Raw genomic sequence first — 27,568 nt, 5'->3', positions numbered from 1 at the left:
TTTTGAAGAGAAATAGACAGAGAACATTAGGATACAAGAGTGTTTGGGAACATAGATGTGTGTGTGGGAACTTAGTGGGAGAACACAGACCAAAACCATTGCAGAAAAGAACAATTCATCTAGGAAGTGCCTGAAAACTGTGGGCAATGTACACTGAATTTTGTAGTATGTATTTAGAAGAGAAGCAAGGATTTTCTGCCAATATAACTGTGGAGCTGGTCACCAAACTCTCTGGAATGGCTAAGTTACTTACACCAAACACGTGAAAAAAATCATAAAGATGTAAAGGATGAAATATTACTAATGAAATATGTTTACACAGAAAGACAGAAGCAGAAGTGTGCTTCCACTGAAATATGCATGTATATATAAAAAAATCTTCATTACTTTTCTTGTCTGTATCCTTGATCTGTACAGGGACCGTATTTGTATGCATAGACAAAACGTGGAATGTAATCGGAAGTAATGGCAATAACGAAGGCATTAGTGATGACAGCCAGAACTCCAATTCCTTCAAGAATTCCATACCAGATACCTACAAACAAGATAAGTAACAAAACCATTAGTTTTTAATAGTGATTTTGAGTCATAAAAAGTCATACTAGTGATATTTGTCACACACTTTTCCTTTCTTCTTGAGTAAGAAATATTGAGTCAGAAAAAGATTAAGCCACATCTTCACATTCTTGCCATGACAGGCTACACCCGAATGAAGTCTGGCACACCCTATTGAGAAGAAATAGCTAAGCAATGAACGCAATCAAGGCCACGTACAAAACTCTGCAAAGACACTTATGTATCTTTATTTAATTCTATTTTGAAACAAAATTGAATTTAATTCTTGTATTTCAATTTAAAATTCAATTGGTTTTGGAGAGCACCTTGGATCTGGAGTTGCACAAATCAGAAGCCTAACACAAGGGCCATTTAAGCAATACCATTTAAGCATCTAAACAAATGGCCTGTTTTCAAAATTTTACATGTAACTGTTACAATCCCTTATTAGAAAGGAAAAGAAAATCTGAGAAGAATCTTTTAGCTAAGCAGCTGAGTTTGTTTTTCTTGCTTAACAGGACAGTCATCCTTGGTATCTGTAGGTTATGTGCCAGTTCAAGGGGCAAGTTACAAAGACGACAACAAAGAGAGATGGTACGAGACAGTGATAGTTCGGTTCTCTCACCTATATCTGTTGCTCTTGCAGGCATAGGTCTTCTCCACTGAGTGACAAACTTATATGCATCTAACCTTATTTCTATGATATTGTTCAGCAATGCCAGGAGAGGTGCCAGTGGGAAGGCAGCAACAAAGATAGTGGTGAAGCCAAACTGTAAAACTAGATAAGCATTTTTGTGGTTAGAAATTGGATGTGCAAAAAGTTCTTTTAATGTAAAACATTCCCCTCCCACTTGCCCAGCCCCTTCTCATTAAAAAACAAAACAAAACCTCCTGACATCTCCATAAATTTGCTCACCCATCTCCAAGTATTCATCCATTAAGCCATGGAGATTCATAGGCTGCAGATTCCAATCTTTCTCCCACTGAGGTAGAGAAATCTTATGCTCCATGGATTGTCCTCTTCTCTTCATTTTGCGTCGTGACCACCAATTCTGTAATAAACTGTATTAGACGAAGTATTACTGACTGCTTTTTCTCAGTAATTTGCAATACTAGCTGCTATTGTTTTGAATGGCACCTAAGTGTTAAGTATTTTTTTTCTGGAAATATTTACAATATTGTGTAAAATAAATTTCAAATATTTTTCACACCTTTTCAACTTTTCATGATGATTTAAATTTTGTCTTTAACATAGCATGTCAGGCATTGTACAAACAAGCTTTTCAGAATACAGAACCTGCCTTTTTTTTTTTTTTAAAAAGGATTTTTACCTGTACCAATAAAAAAGAACAAGAAAAAAATCACATATACTGAAAGCATTAAGAGAAAAATGCTTTATTATTAATACTGTAAAAGACAAACCAAGTAACTAGAGCTCATTAGGAACGCTGGCACTAGAGTATTTTGAACAGTAGTATATACCTATTAATTTTTTGAACAAACCTATAAATCTAGATGTTCTACAGGACGTTTTTCCTTTTGAAGCCAGACATGGTATCCAAAAAGATGCTGCTAAAGACATTTTATGAAGCTGTGCAGAGGTCCTTTCACAAAGCAGTTATAATTATTAAATGGTCTTATACATTGACGTATTATACATAGGAAAATATAAAGTACTGACAAAGGTACCACTTAAAGGCTATTATTTGTTTCTAGGTATTACTGGAAGAAAAAAAAAGACCAAATATGGGAAATAATTTTTAGTATTTTTATTATGATTTTTTTCCTGCTCAGACTGATTTAATGCTTCACTCCTGATTGCCTTGTTACTGAATGACCTCAGTTGCAAACAATGGTTTTGTCAAAACAAAACACTGCTTTCCGTAAAGGAACACAAGCATGTTATAAAATAAATTCTTGACAGCGTTAAGATACTGCTGGGCTGAAAAGACAGGAAGCCTGATAATTCAAGTAGATTTCTTCTTTTCAGAAATGCACATCTCACAACAATGCAGTAGTGACTGCCTGCACATTGTAAGCGTAACCTTTTCTGACATTATCAAGGTTGAGACTTGGATTAAATTAACATTTGATGAGCAACCTTTTCCTTTGCTGAAAATATGTTTTTCCAGTTTCAAAAGAGCTGTAACTCTTAGCCCATTACTCTTTTCAGTAGTTGGACAGCTCTGTTTGTATTAGGACAAATGAAATGAACTTAAAATAAACAATTTAGCTAGTTAGTGTAGCCAGAGAAACATGTTTTTTATTTATTTATTTATTTTTAACTGCTTCCCATGGGAGTAAATTTACAGTATGTGATGGTGAGATGCAAACACTGTAAACATTCTCCAGGCATGCGTTGTTCTTGAAACAGTTATTTTGGCAAAAGTCTACTATTTTTACTCTAGTTTTTCTTACAGCATGTAAGGAAAGAACATAGACCCAGTTATGTATTTCACAACTGTATTTTTAGGCCTCAGAGCCATTACTGAACACAAAACTATTTAAACACTAGTAATGATTCCTTGTCACCCTTTGGGGATGGCTGAAAATCAACACTAACATTATGTTTTGAGTGATAAAGCAAAACACTTAAACCTGAACCTGCTTAAGTATTCAATTTTACGTCCTTCTGAAAGTATACTTCTAGAGATCAGCAATGCACCTGCACACGATCTTTGTCAAGACAATGATAAATTTTAATTAAAGGTGGTATTTTACCCTCCATTCATATAAAGATGTTTCCCTGTTGCTGAATCAGCACTAATATGGAACCATTATCTGTATAACAAATATTAGCAACAGAACTTACGGATAGCCCAGCTCCATGAAATTGTTCCACATTTGTTTTAAAACCATAATAACTCCCATCTGCAGACACAGATCTATCAAGCAGCCACTGGGATGACACTGAAATGAAAAAGAAAAAGATTCGTAGTTAAAGTCAGAGTATTCTGTAAATTTTTATTTTTTTCACAGGGTGAATAGAAAATACTGAAATAAGTATGGAGAAAAATACTCAAAAATATTAATAAAAATACTAATAACAGAAGTATTAACACAGAATTTAATGGAACACTCTTTAGATATTTTATTTTTCAGAGAACTGAAGAACATTACCTGGGCTAAGGGCAAGTGTGCTAGATATATGTTAAACAATATAGTTTGTATCATTTAGACCAATACATATGTTTTGATTTAAAAAGAACTAAGTAGTATTTTATTTGTAATAGCCTAGATCCAAACTGAGACTTAGCAGCAGAATCTGTGCTACCAGTATCTTAACCATACCAACTGCCAAAACAGTGTGTGCTAAATTAAGTAACATATTAACATGCGTGGCAATTACAGAGTATTTTTTTAGACCACAGACTACAAAGTTATAGTATTTACTTTGTGGCTACCAAGGCTCTGCAGAAGCGTGTTTTTCAGAATCAGGAGATAGCTTCAGTGTGCTACTCTTACCAAAGAAGGTGCAGTTCTAACATACTTTCAAGCTAAATTTTGAAAATATTAGTTTTCATCTTTTAAATCATTTCATACTGGTAAGAACTTTAGGAGATGATAAGGAAAGCTGATGGCATTATGTATATGTCCTCCATCCAAAAATTCCACATAGCCAGGAGATACCAATCACTTAGGACCCAGTAGTGCCAAAGTGCCAGGAAGGTAAGAGAGTATCACTATTTGATTTTCAAAGAGAGCGGCAGAAGGAACTGTGTGTGTCGTGCAGTCACTCAGCACAGTGGAGAACACAGAAGGAAAAACACATCTCCTGTTTCCTATCCTTTGCTATAAATAAGAGTTCACTCTTCACCACATTTAAACGGAATAATAATACTTTCAAGCTGGACATAGTTCATGTCCTACAGGCTTTTCCTTTTTACTCACGTAAATTTCACAGGAACACAAAACAGGATTGCTTACCTCTTCCAGTCTCCATCTGTTAAAAAGCTTGTTGTACTTTCCTGGGCGGCCTGCAAATCTGGAAAATAAGATTTCTGCTTCTCAGTGAACATTCCAAGAACGCTCTGTATCAGTAGTTATTTCACAACATCCACTGAGCAAACTCATGAAATATAAACAGATTAAATCACACAGGCTTAAATCCAGTATCTGTGGGATATGGTAGTTTCAGAACGCAAACAAGCAAAGGAACCATCATTTTGCAAGCAATCCTAAGCTTTTATTATGTCCGGAACAAAAATCCTAGCTTCAGAGGTTTTAGATGTTAGATACTCAAACTCTCTAATCTGCTTTTAAGAAGATAAACTATTGCAATATGTAGGAATTTACTACAGCACAGAGATCTGCTTGGCCGAGTGAAATGTGCACTGGATTGCACCCTCAGACATAAAAGCATAAAATGACTTCCACACACATTATAACTAAACCCTTCTTAGAGATCTAACAGTTTTTTGCATAATGAACTAAATCAAAATTCTAAATAACCTCAATGACAGTTGCAGATGAGAAAGAAAAAATAAGAGGTCTGGTCCTACAAGACACAATACACAGCAAGACACATTAATTTAGAAACTGTATGACAAATGTATTGGTTGTAACAAATGATTGTTACTGGATGTAACAATCAGGTGTTACCAACAATCTTTACTCAAGTTTTTTTTTTTTTTTTTTTTTTCAAACCATCTTGAACTTAAATTACATTATAAAACATTATAGAAGCTACTCAGAAATCATCTGTAGACTCTGTCAGACAGGCAAATCTGATGGTAGAGCAACACAGATGAAGGTGAGGTTAGAACTGTATAATAACTCCTGCTCTGAGCTGAAGAGACGTACAAAACATCGATTCAGAATTTTTACCTCCTAATGTAGTATAATACATGCCAGACGATAGTTAGTATTTATAGAAATGGAGAACTAACCAAAAGTGAATAAGGGAGAAAAACAATGAATCAAGTTTATTAGTGCAGGGCTGAATACAGATGCACATTTAGGAAGCATCTGTATTTTCAGAAGTTCTAATTTCTTGTTTTGGTAGGAAAGATATGTACATACACTCATTTAAAAAGTAGACTTTTCACTGCCTTCTTTCCTGAGATTTCAAGAGTCCTATCCTTGCATGCAGTTAGAAACAATTGGTACTATTATTTACACTCAGAAACTGTGTCACACCTAAATCCTGTAAAATGATTAGACTTGTGTGAACTTTACTTCAAAAGCAGCTAGCAAAGATAATTTACCTGCCCAGAAAAAAGGCAATGTAAAAGATAGAACTGTTCAAGTTGACAAACTGGAAGAGGAACATTTTCAAGGCAAAGCTGTTTTCCCACTCGGATTCTGTTCTTGGGTGCTCTATGGAAAGACACAGTATATATCACATAAACAAAAATTAAATTGAGTAATGCCTAAGTGCACACAGATCAATCAACACTAACAAAACAAGCGATGCTTTCAAGTCATAGGGCCCCACCCGGTCACATTTAACTTTTTTTTCCCCTTCCAAGTATTCCAGCTGCAGGTCACAAAATGCTCAGCTCAGGCTAGGATGGCTCTGTGTGGAAACAGAAGAGACAAGTCCTGTGGTACAGAATAGCTCAGAGCGAAGATACCTCTCATAGGAGGTATATTTCCACTTCTATGGAAAAGTTCTGAATTCAGTGTGAATGTTTAATTTTAAGGCTAGAGGAATCTTGATTTTTCACAGTTACACAAAAGCATGTGGTATCAGCAGATCAATAGACAGGGACTGCCAGGGAAAGCAGATGGAAAAGAGACAACCAATGGTCAGGTCAGTTGGTTTCTCACTCAAATATCTCACCCTCTAAATACTTCCACATAAGACCGCTAATTCATCCTTGACACTTCCTCTATCATAATTCTTGTTAAGTTTAAAACAATTTATAACACAATGAAGAAACAATGGAGTTCCTTCTGTGCTTTTGGAAAGAACTGCAGAAATGTTTATCAGGATTACAAATATTCTGTGTAGGTTTACACTGGCTTGGATGTTTTTCTTTACAGTTTGCAGAATGTAAAGAAATTAGAACAGAATGCAGAACATAAAGAATTAGAACATATGCAGAATGTAAGGAATTAGAACTAGATGCAAATGATTAAATTAACTTTATTTGTGTGTGTGTGTAAAAATTTCAAGTTTGGAATATAGTACAAGTTTGGAATATAAATTTCCAAATATTCTTATGATTTAGAAATCCAAACTGCCTTGATTTTTAAGTTATATTTTCTACTATGTGATTGTTTACCTCTAAAAATGCAGCCTGCTTTGAAATAAAACATCCTACAAATTTACATACGGACACTGATGTTCCTCAGAAGGTAGGATTCTCTCCTGCTCTTGGAAGCAGGACACTTTAGGAAGAGCTACCTATTTCACAGATGGAACCTGTTTCATCATGCTTAATTCAAGATGAACTGTTTTTATTTAAAATGTGTTATGGGAAAAAAGAGGTCATCTATGTAAATAGAATCACTATTTTCTTTCCAATTCTTTGGTATGTAACAATGTATTTTAAAATTTTAGTTAAGAGGGAAAAAAATTGTGATCTGAAAAAAGTACTTGAGTGTTTTAGTAACTTGAATAAATTGACTAAACTTACTGAATCTTTCTAACCTGTTCAACTGCCTGTTACCTGTAATGCACAATTTTTTAAGCATGTTGTTTCACGTATGCTCTTCAATATTTTAACCAGAAGAGGGAGCTATTAAATCTAAGCAGCAAGGTTGCTTTTAAAATATGACAAGATCAGCTGTGTACTTGGACATGGGATAAAAAAGACAGCATGTGAGAAGAAACACTGAAAGATAACATTCATACAGTAGGAGATTTTAAATGCTGTCTGGAATTTCTTGTTTTCTCTACATCAAAAGCTTTATAAAGAGCAAAGAGAAGCGTTAGCATAAATTTATAATGTTACAGAATTAGAGCTACATTAAAATTTATGACATTTTTATCTTGAACCATGTAATTTTATCTTAACACAATTTTTCCATAGTTAAATTCCAATTAAAAAAATGACAAAGAATTTGGGTAGAACTAAAAAAAAAATCTGTTTTAGTACTGTAACAAAGAAAATGTTTTGATTTTTGTTATAACAATTTTTTCATTTTACACTTTAAAACACAAAGTATAAGTTTTTTTCTCTTTTGTGTCATTTCCTTAACAAAGTCATCATGGCATTTATTTCTCTGATATTACCAATATGCTAACAGAAATGCCAGTATTTTAGTATGCATAGATGAAGTTTTCAAAAAAACTATTTTATCGAAGTATGAAGATACATATCACTGCTAGTAAGAAAGTAATAAAGATGTACATACCTAAATCTGTCAGAAGATAGGCAACCTTCTCGTACACCTAACACAGAAATTAGAGGTAGTGTAAGTACAGAGAATCCTGTAAGTTGTAATGTCAAATACAGAATGAAAAAAACATCACAGCATAGCTGTTTTGTTGCCCTGCGACATCAAGTTATCAGGACAGTGAAGGTAGTACAACATCTTAGCTTTGTCCATAATTTTGGTCTGATTGTTCACTTGAATGAACTTTCTATGACAGAGAATTATCATATGTAACAACAGAAGTAAATATATGACAGCTCTATTTTGAATATTGCTGTCTTACTGCATTAAGTATGCAGTGTCCTTAACAGAAAGAAAAGCCATTGTTTGCTGTGCTATTATTCTGTCTTAGAAATATATATAAATAGAAAAATATAAATAGAAAAATGATACATGCTCTTGTAGTTAAAGAAGTAAGAGTTTGTATCAATGCACAATGTGCTTCCATAAGCAATGATTAAAGCTGTGGTTTACATAACAGGAAAAGCTTAAACCGAGATCATATATCACAGTTCTTCTAGGACTAGGCATTTTGAATAAGAAAGGGGAGAATTCAGAAGTAGTCAATGAAGAAAAAAAGAAAAAAGAAAAAGATTTTACTTCAAGAAAATAATTTAGATCCATATGGAGAAGTGACTTTTTGCAAAAGGTAATGTGAGAAAAAAAAGCAAATGTAGAAAGAAGTACTCTGTATGAGCGTGACTTGGTGACATAAGCAAAGAAGTGTAGTAACAAATTAAGTAGGCAGTAGAGAAAAACACTGACACATGCAATATTAGAAGAGGAAGAAATACCTGAAATACTAGCTTTGAACACTGCTTTATAAACAGACAAGAATATATATACTTCTTATATAGAGTAAACTCAGTAACCTTGTATAAATTGTTTTTAAATTAATCCCTCCTTTAAATGAATTGGACTTACAACATTGAGTGACATGATGATCATAAAATTGATACAGACTCCAGTGCCAGATGTTGCAAACTGCCAATACTTCTTGATGAAATACCACTTGAAGGAAGCAAATTGTTCCATGGCTACCAGACGATACACAACAACTGCAAACACTGCAGTGAGGACCAGTGAAATCTACAGATAAATGTATATGAACAGAAAAATTAGAACAAAGAAAAACATATCTGAAGTAATTTCTACTGACTCAAATAAATTAACAAGTGTTTTAAAGACTCTGATTTGTTTTGGTGAGCAGACTTTGAGAGAACCAAAATACTAAGCTGCTGAATTCCAGTATTTCTTTGCTGTACTTTTACAATACATCTCTTAAAAATAAGATATCCCTCAACAAGCAATAAGATTGAACTAAGCAGTTTTCCTGGTATTACGTATATCCACTAATATTCAGGAATGCATTCATTAGTATCCACATCAAGATAAGATTAAAGACTACAATAATTCCAATATTATTAAATATTACCATGAAAAATATTCCTGAGACAGACACCATCAGTCGACTGAGCTTATCAGGGAAAGGCTGAAAAGGTTCAGGTTTTCCTGTGATTGGATTTACTCTTTCCACTTGGGAATACTTAGCTTCAAACTGGGGGCGCAGTTCTTCCTGGAATGACAAGAGAGATTCCATTTGTTGAACCATTTATGTCATCAAACTATCAAAAATCAGACATATATTTGACATAAGAAATTTATACTGATACCAATTATTTTTTTTATAGTGCTCCAACTCAAATATCCAAACAATTTGCTCTTCTGAAAATGCTCAGACACCATGCCAGAGACCAATGAAGGAAAGAAACATTACAAGCCTTCCCTACTATGTGAGAGTATTAAAAGGATCATGGCTCATAGTATTTAAATACTTGTTTCTCTACAGAAATTGATAACAAAACTATAAATCGATGTCAGTTATGATGGTACTTTTTGTGACATGAAACCATTTATTAAAAGCCCCTAGCTTGTATCAACAAGTCTGTGGAAAGCCATAAACTAAGTCATGATACAGTCTCTATTGACTTATGCTGCATGTGAATCACCAGTTACATTACATTACAGCTATACTCACTAGTGATTTATAGAGCAAATAGAATCATTTGACCAGTGCTGATGCTGATAGCAGAATGTAAATGAATAAGTTATGCCTCTCAGAGGGATTTAAAATCTGCTCTCTGTGCCTTTGTTCGTCCTGGTTCTATTTCTAGAGAGGATTAGGAACTTTCAATACCAGAGACCACAGAATCTTGTAAGGATCTGTGCTGACATCAGTCATAGCTTCTGTCCTCTGTATGTGCGGCATTTCACTTTCAGGAGTCTAGTTTACTTTCACTGTGGCATCCTTGCCCAGATGTGTGGCTAAACTGAGCTGTCTGTTCACTGTTGACTTAGAGGTTGGGCTTGCTAAAGCTGAAACTTTGACTTGTACTTTAAAGGATCCACCTCATTATTATGGCTATTACAGCTGGGTTTATCATCTCTGTTCAAGAAACCTTTGCAAGCTAAGCAAACAAACAAACAGAAGATTTGTGCTCAGTTTTTCAAAGGACATGTTTAATATTTAGTATTTGTAACACTAGTCTCAGAATACACAAGTATTCTTGTATAGTCTCAAGTACACTGGTGTATTCTGCAACTCATGTAATAAATGCAAATACAATGTGAATGGCAAATTCAGATTACTGGCATACAGTATGTTGTTATTTACACTTAAATAGTGGTCATTGCAAGATCTACAGATTTACTTCTGCTTTGTCTTACCTCTTCATCTTCCCAGTCTATGAGATCCCAATCATAGGTTAACACAGCTCTCCTCCTTTTCCAGAACTCTAGAAAGACTGTAGCTGTGGAAATGAACTGCATTTTAATTATGGAAAAAAGAAAGAAAGAAAGGCCATGCAGATCTCAAGAAAATCAACAATACATAAGATATGTAACGTAGTAACTTTTCTTAATCATTTTCTGGCTGGTTTCCCATAGAATCAGAAAACTGAAAGTTTCCTTCTTCAAGATAATAATTGTTAATATTGGAAAATTATTTAACAGTGTTCATCTAAGAATTTCTATTTTTTTTTTTCTTGCTTTCTGCTGTATCTGTAGAGATAAACACTTGACAATATACCACCCTTTTTAGGTTACTTTGCTTTTAATTTTATTCAAAATATACTGTACAGTTTATATTTCTTTGAAGAAACAAGCGTAAGCATACACAATGGTATCTATTAATGCAGAGCTAGATTTTCATCTTGATTTATTCGTTCTGAGTAAGGACAATGATGCTTCTTTCACAATTATACCAGCTTTGTATTGGTGTAGCTTTAAGATATTTCTTTAAATAAATATTTTTATCTCCATAAGATCATAAATATATCCTTCATGTACTTACTGGTTTTGATAGTTTCTATCAAAATAATTACAACCAATAAATAACTCTGTTTCCCAAACAATGCAGTTTGCCACTGAGGTTGCCTATTCCTTACCATAGAAATACTATGAGAACAAGAGCTAAAAAGGGTAAGACACCTTGTTTTGGTGGGATTCCTTAAAAAATGTGGGCTTGCCCTTCCTGAGAAGGGCTTTTTATGCAGGCAGATAGTGATAGAACAAAGGAGAATGATTTTAAACTATAAAAGAGGACATTTAGATTAGAAGTTCGGAGGAAATTCTTACTCAGTGAGGCCCTGGAAGAGGTTGCCTAGAGGAGCTGTGGATGCCCCATCCGTGGAGGTGTTCAAGGCCAGGTTGGATGGGGACCTGGGCAACCTGGTCTGGTGGGAGTTATCCCTGTCCGTGGTAGGGAGGTTGGAACCAGACGGTTGTTAAGGTCCCTTCTTCCAACCCAAGCCATTCTATGATTTTTTAATTAAGCAGCACAATTCTTCAATAATCAACAGTTAAAATAGCCCTTTTTTCACTGTCCTTGGAAACGCTATCACAACAAGTACAGTGTGAGACTAAGAAATGTTATGAAACCCACAACTATGCACAAAAAATCCTTTCCCAGCATGTACTCTATGAGGACTCAGGAGCGATGTAAGCCTATGGCATACAGAAAACAAACAATGATTTTCTATGTGACCGAAAAAGGTAGGAAAAATACAACACGTTCTGCTAAACACTGTTAGATGGTCCTCTATTTGTCAGCCTGCTCTAAGAAGCATTCCCAAGATATCCATTAGTCTTCTGCCAGAATAGATATGTTTGTAATTGCACAAATTAAGTTGTTCACTTAGTTACAATCAAAGGTAATAGAAGTTAAAGAAGTAGCCCATTTAGAGACAGAGAAACCAAAACCAAGCAACTGTCCAGTTCTAGAGGAAGTGTGTACGTTTCCTGGCTTGCCTTTATTTCACTCTATTACTCTGCTAATATCACCTTGTCAGACCTCCTTGCAATTGAGCCCTTCCAGTCCCCAGTTGCTAGGCACTTCTTACTGACTCATCCCTTCCCCTGAGCTCGCAGCTCGGAAATGCCAAGCCTTGACTTTTATCCATTTCTTCAGTAGACAAACAAGACATACAACAGATGACTAATCCAACCATCTCAACAGCAAGACAAGAACATTCTTGATCTAACAAGGCGTTGACAGGGCAGAGCTTCTTTCTGCCTAATCTGGCTGTTTGACATTTCCGGGTAATGTGCAATTTAGAGGATCATACGCAAGCTTCTATTTCCCTAAAGAACACATTCTCTGGTGCCTCTCCTGCTTTCCCCAAGACACACTGCTTCCCATTTTACAGCTCCTATTGTAATTCTGAAATTTTAATCTTGGAATATGTGATGTACACTTCTTTTTTTTTAATTATTATTATTATTACTTTTTAGGCGCACTCACTTAGGGCTTTATTATTAAGGCTTTGCAATACAGTTTGCAGTTCTGTCAGTTGTGCACTTGCAAAACTTTCTCTCAATTCTTATTTCAATTACCTTATGTTTACTGCCCTTACAACACCAGTACTTGTATTGAACTAAAACCTCTAGGCATGTGCTTTACTCAGTTCATAATCTTCAAGTAGACAAAGGATGATGTTTGCTGGTTAAGAAAGGCAGGAAAGATTGTGGTTGTTCTTTGATACAATCTTAAGTGTAACAAAAAATTGACATTGCCAAGAAGAAGAAAAGACAAACGGTTGCTGTTAAATGATATTAATGGGAATAAGATAGTGGAGAAATAAAACAAAACAAAATCTGGAGAACCCGACTACTACGTGAACATGTCTCTGATTTTTTTTTCTAAGAGTCACTGTGTCAAGATGAATAGTGTGCTTGTTTCCCTAAGAAAAAAAAAAGTCATTGCAAAGAGGATTTTTAGTAAGGAGTAAGGGAACCATCTCCACTGCCTCTCTACTGAGATTGCCCATAGCCACATAGGTCCTTTCTGAAAATTCAGCCCTACTCCTCATTCAGTTTTAATCAGAAGGGCTCCTTGACAGCAGATCTGTGCAACAAAAGCAGTTCTACAAACTTGGTACCATGCAGACACACTATTCAGAATTGAATCTGCTACTTCATAAATGCAGGTTACAGCTGAATGACAGCCTAATCTCATCTCCCATGCCTGGAGTACCCCAAACCACCCTGTCTCCAGATGGCCACAGCTCTGCATCTGTTAACACTTGTGCTCACTGCAGGAGATCTCGTCTTCCAGGAACAGAGGGAAGGCCAGCATCTTGGCACCACACTGCAGGTATAGGACACTTAGCCAAGAACTGAGTCACAAACAGAGCACCTCCCCATTATTCTTTAAGTCACTCAAGCAAACAATTTTTACTTTTCATAAGAGGTGAACTGAACTGTCAACAAATAAGAGAGAGAGCGCACCCTAACACGCCCAGTGCTGAAACTGAGGGCAGTACTAGAGACTTTCACACAACTGTAACATTTCAACAGAACCTGAGCCCTTTTAATGCTTTTTAAGGTCTTGCTATTTTCAAAAACCATGTGCCTATGAAAATATTAATGTTTGTGCTAGTGGGAAACATACTGTTGACCCAAATAATACCACTTGTCATTTGGTTAATGTTGCATAAGATACAAATTTGGGCAGAAATCTGTGGTGTTTGTTTTCACATATCCCAATCAATCTGTTAGATGCTAATTCACCCAGACAAGCAAGAAATTTAAATTTCAAGCTTGTTGATACACACTGATGAAAATCTCCTGCGTGGGAATGCTAGAATCCGAAGAAAACCAAACTCATAGGATCAGATCCTGTGCTCCCTCCTCTTAACAGACCACCACCTTGTGCAGGACAATTAATTTAAAGGGTAGTTCTTGATCCATTCACAGAAATCCTTCCACTTGTCCACTGCAGTATTTCATGAAAATGCCATTAGTCGTTCTATATAAATATCTCCTTTATATGCCATATCCTCAACACTTATCTTGATGACAAGTTATGAAACTGCATTTGCACTTGATTCTTTAAAAATTTAAAGTGGATACAGATAACAGCATCATGGCATTCCACTCAAGCAGTAACGCAATACTAAAAACACTTCTGAGTCACTCTACACCACATACCAGTCTAGAATAAATACACACAATGAGCAAAAGAATAAAAAAAATGATAAGCTAAATCAGTACATAACAAGTTAAAATAGATACAACTTTCTAACAGCATACTTTTCTTAATTTTCTGCTTTATTTTGTAGAAGCCTCTTTTTTCAATTTTCTTCTCACAGACTGTACAGTAGGAAAACCTGTGATAATAAGTTATTTTTTGTTAAATTATTATTTGTACAGTACATGGAACAATACAGTTTACAAAAAAGTAGTCGCCCTTCTGAAAGGGTTCAAAAGGCTTCCAAAGGATTAAGCAACAAGTACTGCCTACCCACTTTACCATGAATACTGCAATTTCTGTGAACTCTGTAATGATAGAGCTCAGACATGACAACGGGGAAGTTGTTCAGTCTGGTTCCCAAATGCTCTGTTGTGTTCAGAAAAGCACTGCCCCACCTATCTTTACCTGTACTGTGCATTCCTGACAAGTGCGACACTGTCACATGGACAGCACCTGCACTCCAGTGTTCCCACCAGACCAACTGCACTCTGTGCCACAGCAGTATTTCAACAGGGACTTGCATATCTTGTAGAGCTCAAAGGTAAGTCTAAGGCGTGTTTTTAAAGCTTATTAGTAGTGAATCGGATTAATAACTACAGTACTATTTTATATGGTGGTCAGGAAGGCACTAGGTACTGCTGCAGCCATATTCTATGTGGAGCGTTCTTCTGAGTCAGTTCAGAGTCCATTTTAAATTGGGGGGGGGGGAGGGAGGAAGTATTCCATGCATGTTAACTTAGACCAAATTTTTGTAAGGAAAGGAACTGCTGGTTTATTATTCTTCATGCTTTTTAGTGACAATGCACACTTAAGCAGCTCTGCTAGTACATATATATTATGTCAGGTTGCTAGCTATTAACAGAAGAGAAAAGTTAACCAAATTGTAGAATACAGTATTTATATTCCATTTTATAATTTACTAAATAGTTATAAATTATTTTTTTGAGTTCAATACATAGATACATTTAAGCTTGAAAAATATTCATTGCTTAATAAATTTAGAAATATTTAATCCTTGGAAAGCAATCAATTTCAGAGCAAAGAGACACTGGAACAAATATCCAACACATTTCCGGCACCATCTAGAAGATGGACTCTAGAAGAGAAACTTAATATTTAGCTTTATATTTGTTCCATCTTTTTTTTTTTTTTTTTTTTTTTAAGTAAAGGTAAAAATCTGTTTTTGTGAAGCTTAAAAAGCACAGTACATGTACAAGCTCTGCAAATCCGAATGCTCTACTCCAGACCACAAGAAACAAAGAAGTACCCATTAATAGTTTGCTCATCATGTTATCGTTTACTACATAAATTATAGTACTTACTAACCCCCTACTGTAAGGGAGGAAGAAAGTACAAGGCTCAGTTTACTGACATGCAAAAAAAGATACTCTGAATTTATAGTTCTAAAGATTATATTATTTACCCGTAAGAAGTTTAAGTGATTATTTTCTCAATAGTTGCTGAGTTTTTGCACACTTTACACCTACCACTGTTAGGTGCTGGGTTGTCATATTCATAAAATACATGTTGCGATTTTACTTATGCCAAAAATTATTTTTAAATACTTACAATACCAGTGAATATATACAGAAAATAACCACATAAGCATTAAGATATATTTTTCAATGTGTGAAAGAAATATTCAGTAGAAATCTGACCTATTTCAGGAGAAAAATCCAGATACAATATCAATGTAACCTTCACGGTGAAGTGCATGACCCCAGGGAGTCACAAGGGAACTTGACTAGAAGGGGACCAGGGCTTCCTCCAGAGCATAGGTGTGCGTGCACATATACTAATAACTTCAAATTGACTCTAGCAGCAAAGCAATACGTGAAGAGTGAAAAATCCAGTAAAGAAACACAGTGGTGACTGCCTCGTGTAAAAAATTCATTCATCCTGCTAAATAAATAAATAAATAAATAAATAAATAAATAAATAAATAAATATCTGCATTGATTTCAGCTGAATTGGTACTGATTAATGTGAGCACCAGTAAATCAAAAAGGAGAGACTTTTTTTTCCTAAAAAACAAACAAACAAACAAAAAACTAACTATCTATTCATAGTTTTCTTGAACACTTACTTGATGAGGTAACTTAAGGTTTGGGCTCTTCTGCAAGTTTTGACTAGTCTACAGCTCTGTTTTTGGAATAGTGCTATTTGCATATTAAGCTCCAAGGCGGATGAGCATCTTCAAGGAATTTTGGGGTTTGTCTGAACTTTATGAACATTAACATTATACTCAAAAAAGAAGAATTAATTACTACACACCAAAGGGTTTCCAGGAAGCACAATTCATTACAGACTTAGAGATATGATATACAATATTCAAAGTAAGGAGGTTTCACCGTTTTGGTCCCCCATAAGCAGAATTACCAAAGAAAAAGATGATCACAAAAAAATACTAATAATTTGTTCAGCAAGGACGTTGACTCCTTTGTACACTGCTCTACAAATGAAAACTGCAGCTAGAGTCAATTGAGTGCAATTCCCCTACATAGCTAAGTTACAGCAAAGGGATAACAAGATATGACAAAATTCACTTTGCTGCCTAATACAAAGACGGAAAGATCATGTCACTGACTTAAAACAAGAGTACTATCAAAATGAAAGAGTGTTTGAAAACTTTTAAATATTGACTATTTTTTTCACTGTTTTGTAGCTATTATTAGTACTACCAAATAAAAATCTGATTCAGATTGCACAGCATTTCATAGCCAGCTGACAGCCTATCACTCAAATTGTAAATATAACTGGGGCTCATTATCAAACTTCAGAGGGGTTTTCTTTGGTTAGCTCATTTGGGGTCAGAGTGGTTATCCTGAGTTTAACTGAAACAGAAGTTCCATTTTTTCTTATTTTTTGCTAAATAAGTTGCATATGTTTAATGAGCATAGATTCTCCCTGCCATTTAAGAGACCTTAACTTAAGAAACAAGGAGTTGTGAGAAGAGGATCAAAATGTTAATACGCAGATTAAGCGACATTTTATAAATGCACATGCATTTCAAGTAATTAATGGTACCAACTTCACCACAAAACTCAGAAAGCATTTAATAGAGCACAAAAGAAATAAGAACAGATACAAACTGAGATACATTGACATGATAAGTAATTACCATCTACCCATTGATATAGCATTATCCACGGCTGACTGCTACTTACAGTTACTTTCCATTGCCCTGACCACGTAACATAAAAACAAGCTAACCTGGTGAAAATGCGTAATTAAATAAATAATAATAATAAAAAAGACAGGAAAAAGTACAAGACAGTAGGAAAGGAGGCTGAATACGAAAGAAATAAAGCTACTTTTCCCAGGTGTACATCTCCTTTCTTCAGATGGTAAAGTACCCACATACACGGACACCTATAGTTGTGTCTATAGGTGTCTAAACAAAGCTGAAGATACAACTTATCTATAGTTTTTACTGTGCTGTCAACATAATAGGTTATGTATGGCAGTCAAGAACAGCATGATCTCAACCTGTCTCAAACATAAAACTGCACCCCATCCACCCCCCAAATCCCTGATATACTGAACAGGATAGCTGCTATGATGAAGGGACTTCAAGATGAATATCCCTCATTGTTCTCAATATATTTGAAAAAGATAATGTATAATATGAAGCTTCCAGTTTTCTATAGGAAAAGAAGCTTCCATTTCACAGATTCAGCATCATCCATAATTCCTGGACTGAATTAGCTTTCCATTTGCTCCTGGCAGCATTCACATGACACTCACTGCCCAGAGTCACAAAACCTTACCCATCAATTTTCAGGGCTAATTGTAACAATTTTATGTCCTTGCAATGGAGCATAACTCTTTAGTATCCTCTTAGAGTTTCTGCCTGACCAAAACATTGCCTTGAACATGCCACCCAAATATGTATCAGTACTACTTTGTATACAAAGTAGCTTTGGATTATTCCCGTCTTAGTATGAAGCTTGTTTATAGAAGCATGAAAGTTTTTTGTGCAAAAAGCTTTGGTTGATAATCAATATAGTTTTAGGTCAATATTAAGTTCATTAATACTCAATGTAAAGTTTTCAGCATCAACATGTGGTGAACTACTGAGGTTTCTACAGTATAAGAGGTTTTATTTTTATTTTTAAACAAGCTTATGCAGGTCTTTACCAAGTAGTTCTGTTTCTCAGAATAATAATAATAATAAACAACAACACAATTTCTTTCCTTGCAGGTTCTCCATATAACAAATCAAGTTTTCAAGTCAATACTATGCAGCCCTCCTATGGAATCACTTTTATTTTTCTGTTTGCCATAAAACCTTTTGTTTTCAGTTATGCTGCACCAACAAATACCACTGCAAATGTAATGACAGAAACAGAGATGAGCAGTCAAACAGCCAGCACACCTCTGATGTCCACTACTGAAGCTACCAATTTATCTTCAGCATTCACTATGGTATCAAACGATGGAATAAATAACTCTGCCACAAACTTCAAAAGAAACTCAACATCTTCAGCAACGTTTACAATACCAGGTGACTTTTCTAGAGTCACCACAAATTCTGCAGCTAATTCTACTGGTCTACCATCCACAGTGACACCAAGCAACTCCACAATCACTAAGGGTACCCATTCGGCTGCAGCACTCTCCAGTTACACCTCTTCAATCAATCCCACCACATTTCCCACAAGTATTGCTCTGACATCCCCCACGGTGAAGCAGGACAGTCCAACAACGAACTTCAATACCGGTCAGCATACTACAGAGCTGAATTCTACTATGAATTCAGCTGAATTCTACACTTCTACTAGATCGTCTAATCCAGAAGGTACCAATGAAGGTAAACACCTAACTAAAGCGGCTTAATAAACTAATAATTCTGAAATCAATTTTTCTTTTTTTCTTTGTTTTTTAATTGAACAGGATGCTACACAAGCTGTGTGAATTAATAGGTGACCTAGTCCAGACTAAAAGTCACCCAAAACAAAACAGAAACACGTATTTTGGGAGTTTTCTCACATTCAGCTATAAATGAGCTGACTCTTTTTAAATTTTGATTATTTAAGCATAAAATCACAGTTGCATACAATCCTGCAATACACTTTTCAACATCTCTTGAGATCATCCGTGTGGAGGACAGAATAAAAAGTGATTTAATGACTTTAAAAAAATATATATTTGATGTTTGCTTGTTTGTTTTACAATTCCAAGAGTGAAGAAACCTAATGACAGACACTGCTCATTCATCTGGACCTACAGTAGTGGACCTAAAAAGCAGATGTATAGAAATAACATTATAAATGCATAATATATCAACTTACAGAAGTTCAGAAACTTTTGTGACCAAAGATGACTTCTTATAAATACTTCCAAAGGAATTACTCATTTTGCATTTAATTAAGTTGAGTATGTGTGGGAAAACAATGGAACATAAAACTGTCATCGCACTTTTCTATCCTGCTGTTCTGAATTAAGTCTTCAGGAAAAGAAGAGATTACAAGATGCAGTAATTTTTGCCCTGAATTAGCTTTCAAGGCTTTTCACACAGGACTGAAAGGCTTTTCCATGATATCTAGTAGAGTACGGTTTGTACTAAGAACTGAAGTACCATGCTTTCACATTTCCTATCATATTTCATACCTTATCATAGTCCTAACAACTACAATGTTCCCTATATTTAGATAACGTGAGTGGAAAGGAAGTGGGGTGGGAGAGTCAGTTCAATTTCAACAAAAACAGAATACCTTGAAGAAAAGTTTTATGAAATCTGAAGAAAATCTTGAGGAATGCAGTTATTCTGCTAACTGAACAGGTATAGAAAGCATTACTGGATATTTTACCTCAGATACTTAAAAACTGGTACTCTAAAATTTAGTCACTTGAGATTCAGAGGCTGCTCTTTTAACTGCTAGTTTACATTCTTACAAATAATTGCATTCAGAAAGTGATTGTTGCTTATTTTTTTTAATCAAAGGAGAGTGATTCTGCAGTTAAACTATGAAGCTTGTTATTTGACTCAAACTCATTTGGTCTTTTTTTTTTCCCTTCCATTCCTGGTTACTCCCTTCAAAATGAGGCAGATGTCTGTTTTCCTTTACAAGGCAGATAATTTCAGCAGAGAGTTTGCTTTAGTCATAATCTGCAAAGTGTTTCAGATCCTTAGAGATTTCTTACCACTGCTATAAAGTGTGAGTGAATTATCTGATTTTACAGTTAATTGTTCTCATTAAACTATCTCTTCCTTTCTTTATCTCCTAGGGAAAACCAACAAAGGAGGAGTAATATTTGGTGTCGCAGTAGGAGCCATTTTGGGATGTATATTAATTGGTCTGATTGGATATTGTATATGTGGTAAGAAAAGATCTGAATCATTTTCCCACAGACGGTTTTATGATGATACAGGAAATGACCCAGGTAAGAAATAGCACAAGAGTTTTGCCGAAGAACATTTAAATTTCAGTACGGAGTCATTTAAATGATTTGGTCTTAATGAATTATTAAGCATTGTATAATCGACTCCAGTCAAACGTTTTTTTAACTGACAGTACTTTTTTTTTTTAAAATTAAAACAAACATCTCTCCCCTTAATCTCTGCCACCCTCTTCCTTCCCAATAACTCCTTGTAAATTACTTTAACAAAAAGAAAGTAAGTGCTTTCTCTCATTCCAAACAACTCTAAACACAATACTAAACCTAACCCTAATTAGGACCCTAAAAAACACATACACGTCACCAGATTCGCCCATCAAAAAGTGCTCCCAATGGAAGCCTTTGGGTGGACCTGAACTCCCTTTGGGAGCCTTCACGCAACCCCACACACAACACAACTCTGTGCTTTCTTCTGTTTCCAAGCAGCCCTATACATAATACTAAACCTAACCCTAATTAGGAGCAGAAAGTCAGATTAGGAACTAGCTTTTCAAGTCGACCACCCATGTAGTGCTCAGTGGTTGTTCCTGGGAAGACATTTTATCCTCAGATTTCGTGTCAGGGCCTTCACCTTCTCCTTACTCAGACCATAATATGTAGTAAAGAAGTTAACTGGATTTAGCTGTGATAGACTGATGAACTGAACCGTGATGGGCATAAGAATCTTTCAAGCAATATATAAACCATAATCACATTATGCTTACAGTTCTCCACTTAGACAACTCGCTTGGACCATATGATACAGGCTTTGGAAGTTCACCTGGGGACCAAACCAGCACAGCAGACAAAGCAGAGGGAGACAACGCAGGGTGCCCAGCTGATGACATTCCTATGGCTGACATGACACCATCCCATCCTGAACCATAATGTTTGCTTTGGGTTATATTCCCAGTTGTTACCATGAGATACATTGACACGTAATAGGCAGGCAGCACTCTTCTGCTTTGTAATTAGATGACCGACAAAGTTTTCCTGGGAAGATTTTAGACTTGCTTTCTCAGGAATAACACAGGGAAATAGCACATAGGTAAAATTCTCCCTTGTGTAACGTTAGCCAAATATGCAGGCACTACAACAGAACAAAATTCAACTAGGATTGCAATGATATTTTAGCATCAATACAACCTGCTTCCTTCTCTCCCCACTCCTCCAGTTTAACTGCTTGAAGGTGAAAGTATTCCAAATATCACTCCAATCTGATTAATGACTCAGGGCATTTTTTTTCCCCCACTTTATGTTGGTACTTCTCTCAGAGAATAGACAAAAAGAATTAGTTTTATTGGCATTTGTCAGAGGCTGAAGTTTGCTGGGGAGAATGGAAATGGAATTACCAAGTAACATGGACTAAATTTCACCTCTGACTATGACAATGCAGTTAGAAACACTATTGAAGGGAAGAATGAAAGACAACTTCTATTCATTTGTAAAACTGATCTGTTGTTTGCATTGCAGGCTAGATCTGTAGAAACGATGCACGAAGTTTTATAAGGGTTAGACAAGAAATAATTATCTCAACATGAAAGAAAAGAAATTATGTCTGACATGCATATTGGTATTCTAAAAAAACATGCTGTTTTTGTCCAGCTAACAAGTAAAATTATGGCAATAAAATGCAAACAATTGCAAGGCTTGTTTATCCGTTTGCAATTTCCAGAAATGTCTACATAGAAAGAAAGAACGTGAAAAAGACATAACTGTAAAGACAATGAAATAACAAAAGACATAGCATAAACAGTACAAATTGCAGATTAAAAAAAAAACTACTCGTGGAATACATACTGGGTAACATATATCTTAAAATGTTTGAATTATTCAGGAGGCTGTGGGTAATGTTGATGGAGTGATTTCACTAACTCACTGGGAACGTTACTATGTGCATTCATGTGATTTGTGAGTACATTACATGCATGCACACACCAGACAGAGAAAAAATGGCAGTCACACAGCAGATGAATGAAAATACATACTTGTTTCAAATGATTTCAAAGATAACAGAATTGAGTGTCTAAGTGCAGTGCTGCCATTCCTACAGTGGTCAGTCATGAAAACTGCATGTTTCCTATCTAAACCAGAACCTGATTTCTAACATTGTTTCCAGCGTGCTGGTTACAGACTGAAAAATTGAGACACAGGCACCTGCTTGATATGACCAAAACCATACTGCTCAGCTTTTGGTTTCATTAGCACATATTATGCCATCTTTCCTGATAACCATAAGCAGCATCACATGTGAAAATTCCTCATGCTCCTGGCCTCAGCTTAAAATGAGGAGTTCTCTCTTTGGAGAACTCAAAGATAGAGACAAGGAGATGCTAAGAAGCTACCAGTGTTCTCTACATTATAATGAACCTTAACACCTATAGTGCAATGTATTTTAGGAGTTTATGAAACAAATTATTAGTAATTGCAAGGCTTAGTAATTATTATTACAATTAGTAATTGTTAATAATTAGTAATTATTATTATAATTACTTATCAGTAATTGCACAGCAGTATCAGGAGCCAATGAAGAAATATCATCAAGGCAAGCAACTGAAGCATGCCCTTCAGTTAGTGCATTGATTTTCAACAATCAAATTATGATTTTTTGTTTGAATGTGTATGCTTATCTTGTGCTGTGCTTTGATGTTTTGCTACTGCTTGTATACTGGTTTTAATTTTTACCAGGCCAGCCTCTAAAATTTGTAAATGTTCATCCTTTGTTGTAAGTTAGAATCATTAATCCTTACTTGTACATGCTATGTAAATAAAGATGTTTTGTGCCATTTGACTATTTAAAACTGTAAAACACTGGCCTCAATTCAGACAGCTGTATTTATATGATCTGGTGTTTTTATCTCAGGGTTTGCACAGACAAATGTTTATACTGGTAAAAATTAATCATGTCCTACTTTTAATACCAGTCTTTCCTACTTTTCAACAGCAAAGTATTATTATATTCATCGAAAGCTAATTCCTCTAAGTATTTCATGCCGGAACCATCACATCTGTCCTGGCACCCTACTTCATGCCCCATGACATGGCATGTGATGTTAGAATGAACATATTGAATAGATATTTAGAGAGAGATTTTGAATATAAGTAGTTAAACTGCTGTAAACATTTATCATCAAATCTTCCCTTCATTTCCCTCTAATTAGCTCCTACAATGCATTCCCATTTATTCTACAACAATTCTCTATAGACTCTGATTTTTGTACTGACTCCAGACTAGTAAATTACCCTATATGTTTGCTGCTGTAAAAGACTTCTAACATGCACGGTATAAAATTTGAGCTTAAAGATGTTTAAGATACTAAGGACAGTCATTACATTAACAACAAAAGGTATAAAAGGTATTACTTTCACGTACTGTTGAGTACAGAGAAATTGAAGTTGATGAAAAGAGGAAAAAATGTTTGTGTGACAAAATCATTCTTTAAGTTTTATTATGAACTATAATCTCCTTTAACTCAGCAATCCCCAAAAGGGTCAGTTTGATTAAAAAAAAAAAAAAAGAATAAATCAAAAATTACTTACCCCAGATTGCCATGAAAATAGCAAAGAAGACAGTCCCTCCATTATCAAACAAATGTGTAACCTGAATAGAAAACAAATACATCAGGAACAAGCAATATTGCTACCTTAACTTCTGCCCCAAAGAAGCCCAGAGTACATAACTGATGGCAAAACTTAAAAGCCAAACATTACAGCAAGAAGGCCTACTCACACATTTCTTCTACCAATGTTTGGCCCATTCCTTCACTGTTGTTTTACAGTCTATCACTTCAAGCCTCTCCAGGGCACTTGCTTCAGAGACAGTAAGAGCTGCACTCTGTCCAGACAGGCTAAAAGTTACTCCAGAATTCTCCTTGTATCCTGGGTCAAATTTCCATTTGATGTTTTCTATTTTAAGATTTTCATAAGCTTAAATCACTTCAGACTTTTCACTTTTCTTCTTCTACATGTTACTTAATGTCCCTTTTGATTTCATTTTCTACTGCTTCTAAGCTACCCTGCAATTTCCCTGCAGGTAAGAATAATATATATTTATCTTCATCCAGAAATCTCAGCCTCTAAAATTGTTAGCGTATTCTCCTTCTTAAAAGGCTAGTATCCCTCAACTCCCACAAATATAAAATAAATTCTAAAACACTGTTGGAGAAATGCAAATCTAAATTGCGCACTTAATTTCGCTTCGTGAATGTTTTCCTTTTTGTTGGATTTATCTTTTATCTCACTCTTCCTTATAAGCTTATCTGCTGTAAATTCCAAGATTTACCAGTAGAAAATAAGAAGTAGTTTCTGTAAGCCTAGGGAACACACTAAGCATCTGAATGAGTGAATGTGATGTCTCCTTATGCAAACATCAGAATTTATATTACAAAAATCCAGAGCTTCTTATATTCAAGTCATAAGAAGAAACAGTAGCTAAGAAGCTGAAATTAAGATCAATGCACTTTCAACAAATTTAAGGTTGCCAGTGGACAGCAATGTAGTTTATACATGGACAGCAGGCCTGAATTTCTTCTAATGAAAGTTGGTTTAAGATGCTGCTGAGCATCAGTCAACAAAGCATAGGTTTCACATTCTTATATGAGTAAGAGGAAAAAAACAAAAAGGCAAAACTTAAGAAACAACCAAAGCACAAACCATTGTGAGATAATAGAGCAAACCACTTTGTCAAAAGACATATGTTAGAAAGATGATCACCTGAAGATAAAAATGAATAATGATAAAAAAAGTGCAGCAAATTGCTTTGAAATGTATTGTCCTATACCACTGAAAAAGTTTATGGCTATTTCCTGCTCTCTGAACTCAGAATAGAACATCATATTCTTGAGAAGAATTTACTTTCACTGGTGTCGACTCCGATGAAAACTGTAGGACCAATCATCATTTTCTCATGAAAAAGGAACCCTTCCTTATGCCACTGGAACTGGGCAGGTAACCAGACCGAGTTGGGCTGTACCACGACCTTCTCTCCTATCTGAGGTTACCCTGGCCAGCAGGAACATCCTGTAAGTGAGGTGTTTGGGGATGCAGTGGCTGGCAGCCCGCCTCCAGCAGATTACCTAACGGGCTCCAGCAAGGGCTGCCCTTGCCCATGCAGATGGATTTTCATTCTTTCAGAGAAAGTTGGCTTCGTTGGGTGAGCAAAATTACTTGGTAGAGAAAACTTAAGCAAGCAAAAAAAAAAAAAGTTAATAGAAACAGTACTGCTTTTGTCTCTATCTTATTTCTTATTGAGTAAATTAACTCTCATATTGTGAGAATTTACTGAAAATACCACATAGATTTAACCAGTATGTCAGTTTTCTGTTTTGTTTACTTTTTTAAGCTTCTGAAGAAATGGGAATTTACTATCTGGTATTAGGTATCCATAAATCCAACATGGTCCCAGTACGAATCCTATAGTGGGATCACTTGTACATAGAAATATGTCCAAATATGGTTCCATAAAGGAAAATACAACCATAACGGGTATGGTGTCAAAAATGTGACAGGTGAATAAATGCAGTAGAGTACACCTCATGAATACTTTCAGTTTTGAATATACATGTGCGTGAGCAAGTGATTTTGGATATTCTGCTCAGTAGAGTGCATCTTTCCAAGGAAATAAACCAAACAAACCCAACCCAACCCAGCCCAGCATTTTAGCATTGTTAAAAGTAGAAAATATATATCTTGCTCTTGACATAGCTCTGTCTTGAGGGAAGGTGTTTGGAATATACTATTCAGCACCGCTCTCAGAATTAAGATTCGACTGTCTTACAGGCTAACTGTGCAGTTGGAGTAAATGTCGACCAGAGCCCTCCAAGCAGAAGTGAAATACCCCACAACTCAGTGCCAGTCAGTCAGCACACCTGACTGATATTGTCACCATCACACATGACTTTACACATTCCAAGTCCACCCAGATTTAATACCCTGACACTGGGCCCTAGGGCAAGGTGTGCTAGGAGCAGTACCAGCCAAAGACCCATTATGCATTGTGCTAGTCACCTCTGCTCATCAAATAATCCACCTAACGTGGGCAAGAATGACAGTTACGGCATTCAGCAATGCAGATTACAACTCAGACGCAGCATGCCCTTCCCTTAAATTAATAACTTCATTTTTAATGGGGTATTTTTAAATGGACATGAAGAAAGAAGGGAGGGGATGAAATAAACGGGCAGAAGCAAGAAGGAAAAATGCACCTTTTGTATTTTGTCTGCCAGCCTTGCAAGAAACTTGGATGAAAAAAAACATTTCAAGTATATGATTTGTTCTGTATTACTTTGTTTTATCCAAAATACTTCTCTAAAGGGAAATTTGGGAAATATTGGGAAAGAAAGGCAAATTTAATGCAGGAAATCCTGACAGCAGTTCTAGTAACATGAAATATGAACCCAAGTCCTTGTCTAAATGGGACAGGTCTCTTGACATAAGCAGGTTTGGGGAGATCAAAGTGACTTTAATCAAAGTGAAGTCACTTTTCCTAATAAACTCAGTGTTAGCATACTTATACACAATGGGTTATTTCAAAGAAATGAAAAAAGATCAGAACACATCCTGGAATATGAATGCCTTTCCCTGGAATGAAACAGGAAAAGCTTCTTGCAAACAGTCCTTGGTTTGTGTGTGGGGAAGATGAAGAAATAAGTCATGTTCCTACAGCAACAAAACCAGAAGGAAAGGCAGATAAGTTCCACTTCAGGTACAGGAAAGAAAGGAGGAAGTGCCATTTCCATTTCTCAGCAGACTGGATGCCTTATTTTCAAATAGGTT

The 27,568-nt window shown here is 35.6% G+C and overlaps 2 protein-coding genes across 11 annotated transcripts in view; one reads left to right on the top strand and one right to left on the bottom strand.

The window, feature by feature from the left end:
• Window positions 1–27,568, bottom strand: part of ANO3 (anoctamin 3) — a 237,433-nt gene that overhangs the window by 9,242 nt on the left and 200,623 nt on the right. For all 10 annotated transcript variants that reach the window (XM_068684984.1, XM_068684987.1, XM_068684991.1 and 7 more), the window contains 11 exons: window positions 24,335–24,395; window positions 10,609–10,691; window positions 9,317–9,457; window positions 8,806–8,970; window positions 7,861–7,897; window positions 5,763–5,874; window positions 4,483–4,540; window positions 3,368–3,465; window positions 1,472–1,617; window positions 1,181–1,333; window positions 388–535 (listed from right to left, as the gene is read on the bottom strand). In XM_068684984.1, coding sequence (XP_068541085.1) covers window positions 388–535; window positions 1,181–1,333; window positions 1,472–1,617; window positions 3,368–3,465; window positions 4,483–4,540; window positions 5,763–5,874; window positions 7,861–7,897; window positions 8,806–8,970; window positions 9,317–9,457; window positions 10,609–10,691; window positions 24,335–24,395 — 1,202 coding nt within the window. The remainder of the gene's footprint in view (window positions 1–387; window positions 536–1,180; window positions 1,334–1,471; window positions 1,618–3,367; window positions 3,466–4,482; window positions 4,541–5,762; window positions 5,875–7,860; window positions 7,898–8,805; window positions 8,971–9,316; window positions 9,458–10,608; window positions 10,692–24,334; window positions 24,396–27,568) is intronic.
• MUC15 (mucin 15, cell surface associated) lies at window positions 17,114–24,099 on the top strand. Its single transcript, XM_068685001.1, has 3 exons — window positions 17,114–19,226; window positions 20,645–20,800; window positions 21,522–24,099. Exons 1-3 carry the CDS (start codon window positions 18,656–18,658, stop codon window positions 21,680–21,682), a joined length of 888 nt encoding a protein of 295 aa, XP_068541102.1. The 5' UTR covers window positions 17,114–18,655; the 3' UTR covers window positions 21,683–24,099.

This window comes from Anas acuta, chromosome 5 (assembly GCF_963932015.1).
Source record: "Anas acuta chromosome 5, bAnaAcu1.1, whole genome shotgun sequence".
NCBI lineage: Eukaryota > Metazoa > Chordata > Aves > Anseriformes > Anatidae > Anas > Anas acuta.
Note: the sequence above shows the minus strand (reverse complement) of the source record. Positions and strands in the feature narration are given on the sequence as shown.